The sequence below is a fragment of the Marmota marmota genome, unplaced genomic scaffold (assembly GCF_001458135.2).
Source record: "Marmota marmota marmota unplaced genomic scaffold, marMar, whole genome shotgun sequence".
In the NCBI taxonomy this organism is placed as follows: Eukaryota; Metazoa; Chordata; class Mammalia; order Rodentia; family Sciuridae; genus Marmota; species Marmota marmota.
Window position 1 is genome coordinate 3686493 of NW_026000077.1, and position 13378 is coordinate 3699870.

General features: G+C 45.4%; 1 protein-coding gene across 2 annotated transcripts in view; it reads right to left on the minus strand.

Annotated features, from left to right (window-relative positions):
• Ngf (nerve growth factor) overlaps positions 1-13378 on the minus strand; it is a 49027-nt gene continuing 35649 nt past the window's right edge. Inside the window, exons 3-4 of one of the 2 annotated variants that reach the window (XM_048814555.1) lie at positions 5285-5408; positions 1-778 (exon numbers count right to left, since the gene is read on the minus strand). In XM_048814555.1, coding sequence (XP_048670512.1) covers positions 41-778; positions 5285-5408 — 862 coding nt within the window. In that variant the 3' untranslated portion in view covers positions 1-40. The remainder of the gene's footprint in view (positions 779-5284; positions 5409-13378) is intronic. The other variant, XM_015502222.2, reaches the window with a different exon arrangement.

The window sequence follows — 13378 nt, forward strand, 5'->3', positions numbered from 1 at the left end:
GAGTGTGGAGGGGGCAGGTGGGGTGGGGGGCCGAGGCGGATCAACCTCTTCGGGCGGTCTTCCTGCTGAGCACGCACACGCAGGCTGTGTCGATCCGGATAAACCGCCAGGCCGCCTGCTTGTCGTCGGTGGTCAGCGCCTTGACAAAGGTGTGAGTCGTGGTACAATATGAGTTCCAGTGCTTGGAGTCAATGCCCCGGCATCCGCTGTCGACGGGATTGGGGTCTCGGCACTTGGTCTCAAAAAAGTACTGTTTGAATACACTGTTGTTAATGTTCACCTCTCCCAGCACCGTCACCTCCTTGCCCTTGATGTCCGTGGCGGTGGTCTTATCCCCAACCCACATGCTGACGCTGTCGCACACGGAGAACTCCCCCATGTGGAAGACGGGGTGGGTGGAGGAGCGTTTGCTCCTGTGAGTCCTGTTGGAGGAGCCAGCGCCAGCGACCTGCAGGTCCAGATCCTGAGTGTCCGCGGAGGCGGGTGGCGGCTGGGTGCTGAACAGCACGCGGGGTGAGCGCAGTTGCCGTTTCTTAAACAGTCTGGGGTCCACGGTGATGTTGCGGGTCTGCCCTGCCACCCGGGCAGCTATCGGTGCAGCAGGCGCGCTGCGGGCTCTGCGGAGGGCTGTGTCAAGGGAATGCTGAAGTTTAGTCCAGTGAACTTGCGGGATGGCGTCTCCTGCTGGGACATTGCTGTCTGGGTATGGTTCTGCCTGTATGCCGATCAAAAACGCTGTGATCAGAGTGTAGAACAACATGGACATTACGCTGCGCACCTGGAATGAAAAAGACACCAGGGTGACTCAATGGAGAGTGCAGGTGTTGTGGGTCTGTCTCAGGGTCCCTCAGAGATCACCTTCCAAGAGGATCCCAAGAGGCTTCCCTTGGTGGCCCATGGATAAGGAGGCCCTGGATCCAAATGGGGACACATTTGACTGGTAAAGGGTCGCTGGCAACAATTACATGGAGGCAACAGGCATAAACCCTGCTGACCCAATCTGGATGTGTGGTTACCCTATTTTTGGAAGAGAAAGAGCCCCTGAAATCCTGCCCAGTAGCTTGGTGTGAGCGTGGGAACATCATTTTCAGAGTTTGTTGAGCTCTCCAACTGCCAGCATGAGGCAGTGGAGGACGGGAAATAAGGATGTTCATGAGTGCCAGGGAGGCTGGGGGATGAGCATGACACAGATGTGACAGCACTGGTCCTGCCAAGAGTTTTGATTCCCCTAGAAAAGCACTGAGAGGTGCTTCTGGGGACAGGTCCCGAAGCCTCGGCACTGAGCAATACCCTTCAGACAGCAGCACGGGGTCAGCTCTGAGATCTGGTAACTTGGAACCCTTGTTATGAAGCCACATAGTGTCATGTTTGGCAAAAGACTTGTGACACTCTGGGACCATCCTAGTCCATCATCTATTCAGCCACCACCTCATGCATTCAAACCGGCTACTGCTAATGGTTCATCTTTGAGTGACGGTTTTAGATGTTCATACATGTATACTTTTAATTTCTCAGGAACTTGTGAGTCAGGTTAGGAACTACCATCTTCCCTTCACATGTAATGATTCTTAGAAAATCAGCCAACAGGCCTAAAGTCACAAAGTTTTGTTTGTGGACCAGAAATAGAATACAAAATTGACCCCTTACTAATCCAGTCTGACCTTCCAGCCTCCTTCCCACCCTCTCTCCCTCCCTTTCTTTTCATTCTTAAACGTATCTTTTCTTTTTATTGCTTGTTCTTATGTGAGTGTAGACCAAACAGCATGAACCCATCTGTCCCCAAGAGGGCTCTATGCTGCATGGCAGTTGCCTACCAGTGACACTGCCCATCCCCTCGAGTAATAGTGGAACAAGCTCTGCTCCTTGGGGAACCCTTGTCTTCTCCTCTTGAGCTCCTATTCATACCTGTGGATGTAGAGCAATGTTGCCTTCTCTGTGAAGCTTCCCCAAGTCTTCTTGGCAGGATTCGCGGCATCCCCTATAGAATGTATTCCCCAAACTTCCAAGTCTATCCTTTCTCCGGTCTCTTTCTCTCACAGGTCATTTTTTCCCCTACCTGCTTTTCCAGCCTGGCACAGACACCCCCTGCTCCTTGAAGCCTTCTCAGATCACACCAGTTGAAGGCAGCCTCTTTCCATTCTGAACTTCAGCATACCCTATGAGCATGTGCAGCGTGCAGGTCCTTTCTTCCCTGCTAAGTCAGCGTAACGAAAAGAACTCTGCATTGGATCTGGGTTTAGAAAACTTTGTTTGGATATCCCGTTCAACTACTTGTTAGCAAGAAGAAAGCTACTTAATCCCTCTGAGCCTTAGTTTCCTTGTTGATAAAAGGTGGACAATAAACACTATTTCCCAGGGTGGTGGTTAGGATTAAGCGTGTGCTCACAAAACATGTGTTAATTCTGAGTCATTTCCATCTCCCTGTGGCCACGGACTTTATCTTCTTTGGTTCTTTGCTGGTTATTTACTCTCTGAACTCCCTCCATCCACAATTTTTTTCTCACATTGTTTTCTCTCTCAAACTTCTTTGGAAGCAAGCATTTGGGCCTGTCTCCCCACTGGCTATGAGGTCCTGAAGGGCAGAGCCATATCCCATCCACCTGTGTAGCTGGGTACCCCATTCCTTAGCAGGCACCTCTCTCACCTTCCCCAGCAGATTCTGCATAACCCTCTCCTGGTGATGTGATGTGGATAATCGCTCACATGTCTGGCTCCTTGACAGTGTTTTAAAGCTATGTGATTTGCATATCAAGCATTCTGTGGCCATGTGAAGTACATAGTAGGTCCTCAAAAAATATGATGAGGATGAAGGAGAGAGTGAATGGGGGTGGCCAGAGGAGCTCACCTTCCGTTTTCTTTCCTTCACTGTCATGTTTTTTTCTCTTTAACTTTGTGCATAGGATTATGTCCTGTTTTCCCAATCGGCTTTAAAGCAGTGTGTACTTCTCCTCAATACTGTGCTTTGGTTGAGCTCAAAATAGCTCTCTGGTGAGATACCAAGAAGGAAACCACCAAATTCTTTTCTCTTTGGTTACTTTGAAGAATGTTTTGTTTGCTCCAGTTCTTTAGCCAGCCAGGAGGAGGAGGGAACACATCTGGGCTTTTGACCACCATCAGATCTGTTGGCCAATGGTCTTGCTGATCAATGTCCAGCCAACTCTTATAGAATTGATTACTCAGTTGGCAGCTAATTCAAGCCTTTAAATTTCACTTCTTTCATTTCTTCTTCTCAGAACATGGTATCTTTCATCAGGTGAATTAGGGGAGAAGAAACAAAACTGAAATTTATCCCTTTATATCCAAATTAGTAACACTTGCTAGAATTTGGATAAGGAAATGAAGAAAAATGGATTGAAGTTTAGGCTTTCAATGGAAGTAAGGGACATCTGCTCCTTGTTCCCCACTGCCACATCCTACAGTCTCCCTTGGTGAGCTCATTCCTTCCAAGGAATGAAGCTCAACTTTTTGTGCAGCTGAGGCCCAGACTTAGATCTGGGGCCTAATTGCTCCTTTGAAGTTAGTTCAGAACGTCCGGCTTCCTCTGGGCAACTCTCTGCAAGACCTCCAGAACCAGAATCTTCATACTCACAATCTTCTTATCATCACCCCTCTTCTTCCTCTGTATTCAACAGCAGCAGCCCCCTTTTGGACCACTTGATGACTTATGAAGTAGTTCTGCAGCTTCTCTTTGGATCATCTTTTCATATCCTCTGAAATGTGCTCTTCCCTATTTTCCTGCCTTCAGCCACCAGCTCCCAATGCTCAGCTCATTCCAGACATCTGCTCTTTCCTCCCTGCCCTCCACCTAGTCTTGCATTGAGCCCTTTTGGTTCTGCTGAGGTAGCATTCCTTGAAACTGTCCTTTCCTTTCCATTCTCACCTCTGTGCCCCTGGGTCAGGTCATAGGAACTATCTCCCACACAATGTCCTGGACCTTTAGCTCTCTTATCCCAATGCCTCCTACCCTGGCTTCCTTACATAGTTGCTTAAGGCACTTTTCTGGTCCCATCACCCTGTTCAAAGGAGCCAGTGGTGTACTCTTGTCTAGAGACCAAGAAGGGACTGGACTGGTCAGCTTGGCCATCAGGCCCTACCCCTTTTTCTCCCCTCATACAACTTGCATTCCAGGCCCGTGAGCTCACACATAGGTGAATCCCGGGGTGTGTTTTCACTCAACCTCTAGTGTCAAAACAAAGTTTCAGTTTATATTGAGGGTTTTGCCTTCTAGGTACCATAAATCCAGATATAAGGAAACATTTAAGTATTTAATTATTTTTATAAACATCTGGCATCTCAGGTTTCTGAGCATCATGTAGATTTTTTGTTGTTGTTAGAGATAAACATCTTCATTAGGGAGGAACTTGGGGGTTTTATTGTACATGGAATTAAATTGTAGTACTTCAAACTGAAGAACCCATCGGGAAGCCAATTATTTAAAAAGAATCTGGTGCCTCCCTAAACATATACCGAGACCTATGAACAAAACACCAACTGACTTCTCTCAGGGGTAAACATGAGCATCATGTAGGTTTGATCCCAAAGTATTTAAAATGCCCATGATAGAAATATGCAGCCAGACAGCACCAGTGGGTACAGGCACCTGTATGTCTACTGGCCTCCACCAGGTCAGGTGTTCCACCTGAGAACAGAATCTACTGTTCAGACTTTGAATTCTCAGAGACACATCTTAGAATGAATGAAATAAGATAATAATTATTACTATCATAATGGGCATATTTGTCTAATTAACCATCACCACCGAGCTGGGAAGTAAGCCATATGGGTACCATTGTACAGAGGAGGAAACAAAAAACAAAGGTGCAGTAAGATTCAGTAGCACATGCATGGATTCACACCTGGTAGAGGAACTCAGGGCCAGGCCTGCCAGTATCCTTCCTGATCTGGAACTCTTCCCCACCCTTCCATTCCACTGGCCAGGTGACCACAGACCTTCCATCTCCCAAGGTCACCTACTCAGAGAGCCTGAGGGGTTGTGTGGAGGTTCTGACCGATGGTTCATTTGAGGCCTGTGTTCTCTTACTCTTGCTGTACTCCTGGAAGCCATCGGGCCAACCTGAGGGCACGAGGGGCTTCCTCCCCCCACAGGCTATGAAGGTCAGAGTTGCAGCATTGCTAGGCACTGCTCTAGGCCTCTGCTGACCAGTTACCTCTGACCCCCTTCCTTAGCCTGTGGCTCACTGTCCTGTCACTTTCGGCCTCCTCTTCTGGCCAGTCCAGAGCTAGACACCTTAGGGCAGTAAATATATTGCAGGCATTTACTTACCTCAATGTGGCCAGGAGAGAAAGCTGCTCCCTTGGAAAAGCTGTTATTGGGCCCAGACGCTGAGCTGAGCTTGGGTCCAGCATGCCATCCAGCCCCCTGGACTGCACGACCATGGGCCAGAACTCTGTGGAGAAGGAGAGCTGACATGAGACAGGTTCCTCACCACACTCCCCAGTAGAGGGGTGGATACCTGGGCCCAAGTGGGGAGAGATGTGCCAAGGGGACAAGTCCTGTTTCCCTTTGTTCTAGGATTTTACCAGCTCAAAGCTCAGGGTGAAGCTAGAGTCTAGCTACTGAGTTTGCCAGGGGCCTGGTCTTGCATGGATCTGCCAAGGCATCTGCCTCTCACTCTTGCCTGGACACAGCCCATGGCTGATCTTATACTTTGGGTAGGTACTTTCAGACCCACAGCAGAGTCCTACCATTGCAGACCCTTAATCAAAATGGAAATTGTTCTGTACATTGCACATGCACAGATGTAGCAGACCCAACTCAAGACCAGCCTAATTATGATATGTTTCAGGAGAAAAATTCCTGACAAATCAGAAAAAATTCATGCTTTGATGAAAATGTAGATGAGCAACCATGGCAAATTAGACAACCTGACCACTTCATACATAAGACTGAGTTCATATAGAACTAAGGCATGAATTGCAGAGCACCAAATTGAAATACAAATTTTAGGAGTTGGAAGCTATGGAGATGACATGATGGGAAAAAAAAATTCTATTCAACTTCAACATATAGTTTCTAGAACTAATAAAGGGATTCTGTTCTCTCACTTCTGTAAACCTGACCTATAGGTGTTTCATTTGTTCAATAATGTTTCCTGAGTGGCAGGCACTGTTCTTGGTGCTGGGAGCACAGCAAACGAATAAGAGTTTTTACTCTCATGGAGGTTATAGTCATATAAATAAATATGTTCAGATTCTGTATATCATGAAAGAAATAAGTAGGGTATGATGGAAGAGGCAGATGTATCAAGGAGCCACTACAGACATAGCACTCAGTGAAGAGTTCTCTGAGGAAGTGGTCTTCAAGTTGAGAGATGAAGGCTGAGAAAGAATGGGGGGAGAGAACATTCCAGGCAGAAGGAACAGCAAACGCAAAGGCCCTGGGGTAAAGATAGGTCGAAGTAATGGAGCATGAAGGAAAGAAGCATAGAAAATGAGTTGGAGGGGTAGAAAGAGCCAAGTCTGCAGGAACGCAGCCAGGAGCCGTGGTTGTATACTCAGGTAAGTAGGAAGGGATGAGGGATTTAAGCAGGAGAGCAACATGGCATATTTGATGAATAAATGAATGATTATTTCAATCACAGAATTTGTTGTAGAGAAAGTTCTAGAATGATACTTTAGCCTTCCTGTCTGTATTGTCTTTCCAATTCCAAAACTTCTTCTTCCCATTACATCTTGTTCCAGGGTTGACCCCCACCCCCACCCTGCTTCTAATCTTCCTTCAAGCTTCTCTCATTTTGTGCTGTGGAAGCAAATGTAGAGAGACCTCCATGGCTCCCCAAATCCCCAACCACAAAGAGGACCTGAAGACAGGGAAGATAGGAAGGGCCCCCGAAACGGTTTTCATTTGCCACTGGAAATCATGAGATTGAGGTCTGGGATGCTGACATCTCTCTTCCTTTACCACCCTGCTCAAAATATCTCAGAAAGTAACAAAAATGTCTTTCAATACTCAACTGGAAATTCAGGCTGAGGGATAAAAACTTACTCAAATACTCTTTTAAAAGGTGAGATTCTACGCTGGCTGTGGTGGAGCCCACCTATAATCCTATGGGCTCAGAGGCTGAGGCAGAAGCATCATGAGTTCAAAGCTGAGTCTCAGCAATGGTGAGGCTGCTAGCAACTCAGTGAGACTCTGTCTCTAAATAAAATACAAAATAGGGCTGCGGATGTGCCTCAGGGGTTGAGTACCCCTGATTTCAATCCCTGGTACTAAAAAATAGATAAAAAAGATAGATAAAAAATGGTGAGATTCTGTGTTACAACCATTTTCATGCTCTTTCAGGGTTAGATTTAGCCCAGGGAAGGGAGGATGGCTCGTCCCCTAGGGTATTTATTAAGATGTAGGTATTTATCTTGTCCCTTTCATGGAAGGGTCCAAAGACCCTTCATCTGGGTAGCTGGTTAAATCTTACAGGTGGCAAGCCTGGAACCCACCAATTTGTAGGCTGATCCAGTTCCCTCTGATTCTTGAATGAGTCACTTGGCATCTTTAAACATCCCCAAGTTTTCTCCTCTGCAGGCCAAGGAGCTGGCAGGGATGGTAATCTCTGTCCCTGATGTCTGTGATCCTACAACAGTTGATGTTTTCCAGTCTGCATCCTCATTGGATGAATGTTTTCCCCTGTATTGGGATTTATTTAGGTCATTAATTTTTTGGTGGGGGGAGGGTACCAGGGGTTGAACTCAGGGGCACTCAGCCACTGAGCCACATCCCCAGGCCTAGTTTGCATTTTATTTAGAGGCAGGGTCTCACGGAGTTGCTTAGCGCCTCGCTGTTGCTGAGGAGGGCTTTGAACTCGTGATCCTCCTGTCTCAGCCTCAGGAGCCACTGGGATTACAGGCATGCACCACTGTGCCCAACTTAGGTCATTAATTAAACACTAAATTTGTAGGTCCTGTGTCAGTCACTGTGCTAGGCACTGGGGACACAAAGAATAGGATGTAATACTTCTTATGATAAATAATCCAGGGATGAGGAAATGCGAGTAAAAGAACAAGCATTTAAGCCCACTGTGATGAGTGTGATGTGTATGTCACAAACTCCGAGGCAGATCTGGCTTCTTGGGGCAACACAATAGGTTCCTTAGCCCTCTATCTGCAACCTCTGGCCTAGGCCACCGGGTGTAGGCCGTGGTTCCTGCCAATCTCACTTAGGCACCTGACTGCTCTATTTGAGTCCCTGTCCAGCATCTCCAGTGCCTTTGGTCTTCTCTCATTCAGTGTGAGTGTGAGTTGTTTGCTATGGTAGGGAGAAATTCCCTGCTTAGAATACTGAAACACTAAATGATTTTCATAGATCTTGTTATTATTTTTAGTCTCATGCTAGTGAAGGTTGAGGCTCTAAAATTAAATCCAATTTAAATATTAGCAATTTCTCATGTGAATACGTCAGGGACAAACAACCCAAATGAATATCTATTTTTAAAACCTATCTGTTCTCATGGAGCAATCACTTAAGAAATCAGATGGCACTCAAACTTGTGATAAATGCATGGAAATGAATCCCAGCTCACCTCAAGACCATCTTCTGTTCCTTCTTATAGGACATAAAGGAATATATTAAAGTCTAGTGTAACTCTTCTGGAACCTGGCCTGTCCTGGTTCTGATGCTTGAAAGCAGCGATTCTAAGCCTGGTGCATAGTGGTACCACAGTATCTTGGAAGAAATGCAAATTCTTGGGCTCCATCACAGACATCCTGAGTCAAAACCTCTGGGAGTGAAATGAGATAACTGTGGTTTAACAAGCCCTGAGATGACTCTGATGTATGCTTAAGGACCATTGCTTTAGGGGGTCTACACTGGTCTTTTCCCAACTGCAACCTCCCCATGGGGTGAGGTATTCAAGGCAAAGAGTCTGATTCAGGCTCAGTTAAGTCTGCTACTGTGGACTGTACTTTTCCATGGGACAGGCAAAGACTCCTTGCCCCTGTCTACTCCAGAAAACCTGTACAACCTGTCCGAGCCTGCTACACTGGAGGGAAAGAGGTTTTCCTGAAGACCTCTAGGGCTAAGTCTCTTTGTATCCCTCTCTATTGACCATTGCCTTAGTCTCCCCTTCATTTTCTCAATGATATTTTAGACCAAGAATTTAATGATAAATTATTGAAAATCCAATTACTATGTCATTGAAGGAGTTCAAGGAAACTGTGCTTCTGCTGATAGATTATTGAGGAGTGATGGCATTAACTGAAGCTATTTAAATCTGCTAACTCTGCCAACCAGCCTCATCCTGAGTCCTTCACACTGTACTTTGATGGAAGAGTCTATCTACATCCCTGGCTCTCACTTTCTGCCATCTCCCAATCCTCTACAGCAGTGGCCCTCAAACCTGGTCACACATTGAACTCTTCTGGGGAGCTTTACAAACTCCCTCTACCTGGGTCCCACCTCTAGAGACCCTGATTTCATTGTTCTGCAGTACTTCCTGGGCATCAGGATTTCATAAAGCTCCCTAGAAACTCCTAATGTAAAGCCAGCCCCGAAGCCCACGGCTGCATGGGATAAAGAGGATGCTTGGCATGGGCTTTGATAAGCTGCTAGTAATTAAGAGAAATGATCAAGAAATTAACATATCTCAGAAAATATAAAGTACAGATGTGGTCACATTATGAGCAATAAGATGGTAAGAGAATATAGCTTGCAGACTAGGGAGTATTTTCCCTGACTCTGTCACACCCCTCCTCGATTGTCTCGATATCTGTGAATTAAGTTTTCTTTTTACTCCTTCATTGGCTTACTCTTAATAAGCCCAAGGATTATTTGCTCACATTTTGAATACCAAAGATTTGTGGGCATGTTTGACCCGAAAGCCCTGTTGGATCATGTATCCCATGTGTGTCCACAAAGCAATGGCTAGTCCTAGAGAAGCTTACAAAGTGCCAGGGCAGTAGTAGCCTCTCTCTCCTAATTTCCACCTGGTAGAGTTCTATGAGTAGGGAAAACTCACTTGAAATGTGAAGCATCCAGAACATATTGTTGAGGTTGTTATCTGGTGCTATTGCTGTAACTTGCATGGGCTGTAACCATTCCCCTTTATTCTCTCCTCTGTGAGTTCTTACTCTGAGCCTGTTCTCAAAGGAAAAGTAATTTGAAGTCTTTTGTGTTCCAAGTCTGTTTTCCTAATTTTTTAGCCTAATCAGAAGTTTTCTAGTATGGAATATGACTGTGAGGTTTGCTGACTAGCTCTTTTTTTTTTTTTTTTTGGAAAAAAAATTCAATTTTGGCCACTATGAGATAATTGATGTATTTTAACTGTTTAGTGGTTTTGGCATGTCCAATAGGAAAATAGTGCATCTGGCACAAAGGACTCAGGAAGATATAAAGGTTCAGCAAAACTGCTATTCTTTTTTGACTGAATGTTTCATTGCTGACAATTCTAAACTGCCTGTCACATTCCTTGAAGAGAAATAGCCCTATAATGCTGGGAGATTCTGGGGGAAATTACAAAACCCTTCTTAGCATTTCTCTGAGAGTCAGGCAGCTCAAGGAAGAGGCCACTGTGTGGTTGGCTGACCTTGAGCTTTAGAATGAGAGTATCTGCTCTCAATGTGAGTGGCCTTCTGTTGTGTGTGGCTGGCCACCATCTGCATGTGCTTACCTGCCTGGGGTAATTCATGTGGCCAACACCACAGAGAGGTTTTCAAAGTGTGGGTAATTACAAGGACATTAATGTGGTAGAAGATATCTAAACACGAAGCAGCCGTCCATAACAGTTGAGGGCAGAATATTTTTGCAAGAATGTACTGCTAAATCACAGCCCCTGTAGTGTAACCCATCAGTACGACTAATGATATATCTATAATCTACATTTGAGTGCCAAAAATAATCCAATCGTTTTTGAAACTTTTCTGCGACCCTAAGAAAACATGGCTTTGGTTCCAACTGGCTGATCTTTAAACCACAAGAAAAAGATCTATTTCAGCTATGCTTTGGGTCTTTCCTGGTCTGTTGTTCCCATGCTCGGAGCTAAGAGCAGACAGCAATACTTGGGAACAAAGGGGACTTTCAGGTTGGCTGGAGTCAAAGTTAACATTTGATAATAACAGCACCTATGGAGGGCTCCAGCCCATGGCAGATCTTGGATGACAACCTGGGGCCAAGACATGAATGAAAACAAGACAGCACCAGCAAATGTTAACTCGGATCCAAGCCCTTGATTCTATTTGCTTTGTAGGATTACATGTCCTCAGCTCTTCTTGAGTTAGCCTTTTCCTCTCAGTGTGTGGTATGTTTTCCAAGTACCAGGTCAAGAAATGTTACAACACATACGTCTATAATGCAATTCAGATGTAACTTCAGAAATTAAGACAAGCTAAAGATCCATATCCCTGAAAAAGACCAGAAAAAAAAAAATCCTGGCTTACCAGACACACCGGGTCCTAGAGCTTTTAAAAAGGCAGACAGCCCATCTTTCAATCAAGTAGGGATAAGGGATGAGCTAAGGGATTTGAAAGTAGGGATTCCAGGAATATGCTACCCTTATTCATTAAAGTGTCCAGGAGAAGAGGCCATCTCGGTTTGAGCAGCTGAACTTCAGTTTTACTGAAGAAATCACTGCACTGCAATCTCCCTGCAACCGTGGATCGCAGGTAACTAGCACCAAACCCATCACAGTGGGCATATAGGACACCTTCCCACTCCACGTAGCTCTGGAGTGACAGCTGCCACAGAATATTGATCTCTCTCACTTTTCTGCCCTGACATTTCCTGGCTTGTCTGCTGATTTCACACCCAGAAAATCTGACTCAAGGCATGAAAGATAACTCAGCTCAACTTTGCCCGGGCATGCAGCACATACAAATCCTAGGTAACCTGAGGCTAAGATAAGAGCTGCAAATGAAGAATTTATTCCCATGTGTGTTTGTGAGGGGGGCTTTGTGCTCTTTCAGCTACTTCTTGTGTAGGGCTTTAACCATCCCAGTTCCAAATGGGGAATGTCGGAATACCATCAGGGTGGTTAACGATAATGAAGGGCTCTGAGATGGGCATTTATGAGCTTATGTTAAGAAGTTTCATCAACTCTCTCATTATCTCAGGAGGAAAGGTCAAGGGAGATGAAAGCCTGCTAGCCCTTCTAAAGTCGCTTTATTCTCATATAATTATGTTTTGTAATATTCCCTTCCTATTGTTACTCTTTTTAGGGTTTCTTTGACCATGACAACAAGAGCAATAGAAAAATTCTGCACTGGGGAAATTCAATCTGGAGCTAACAAGAGATCCACAAAGTGCATTTGTCTTTAAAGACCCAGAACATTATGGGGTGGGTAATTAGAAATTCCAGAGATGAGTGTAGGACAATTTTCTGCATTCAGTCACCACACACACACATACACACACACCCCAAACCCGTCAGTCACTCATTCTGTTGCTTCTAAAGAGGAACCATTTTCATGATTAAGATTCAGAAAAGTACAAGCTGGGTGTGGTGGTGCACTCCTGTAATCCCAGCTGCTTGAGAGGCTAAGATAGGAGGATTGCGAGTTCAAAGCTAGCCTCAGCAATGGCGCACAAGGTGCTAAGCAATTCAGTAAGACCCTGTCTCTAAATAAAATACAAAAACAAATAAGGGCTGGGGATGTGGCTCAGTGGTTGAGTTTTCCCGAGTTCAATCGCTGGTACACCCCCAACAAAGATTCAGAAAAGTACAAACTAATTTATTTTAAAATTCTTATAACTATATTGTGTAATTATACAACTATTAGAGCTGTAATGGACCCCTAGTGGCTGCTTTTCCTGACCAAGGCTCTACGACTTAGAGCTGGCTGCATCTCAGCCTAAACACTTATCAGCTGTGTCACCATTACCTGTGTGACTTAACCCTTCTGCGCCTCGGCCTCTCCTCTCAAAAATCTGAATAATTATACTATCCACACTGGTTTATGGAGAGGCTTAAACAGAAGAAGCATTTAGCCCAGTGCCCAGCACCTAGTTAGCACTACATAAATGTTAGCTATTCTTATTAATATTATTAAAGACGTTCAGCCAAAATCAGGCAGTGAGTTACTGGCAGAGGTGGGTACAGAAGGGAAAGTGATGTCTCCTGTCCACCCCATGCCTCATCTGGCTTCCTCCAGCAGGAAGGAATCAGGACTTCGTGACTGGAATGACTGGTCACACGCATGCTCGGTGGGACTCAGCAATGGCAGACCGCTCAGTCTGCAGCTGCAGGACCATTATCTGCAATCATTTGCCAACAAAGATGCTGAGTAACAAACTGAAGCACTTGCTTTTGAGATGATCTGTTTTCTCAGCCACGTCGCCATCAGGAGGACGAAATCTGCTCCAGCTACAGCTGTGGTTTGCTCAGCTCCGTGATCTTTAGCTACCGCTCTGCCATGCCAGTCATGGTAATGTTAA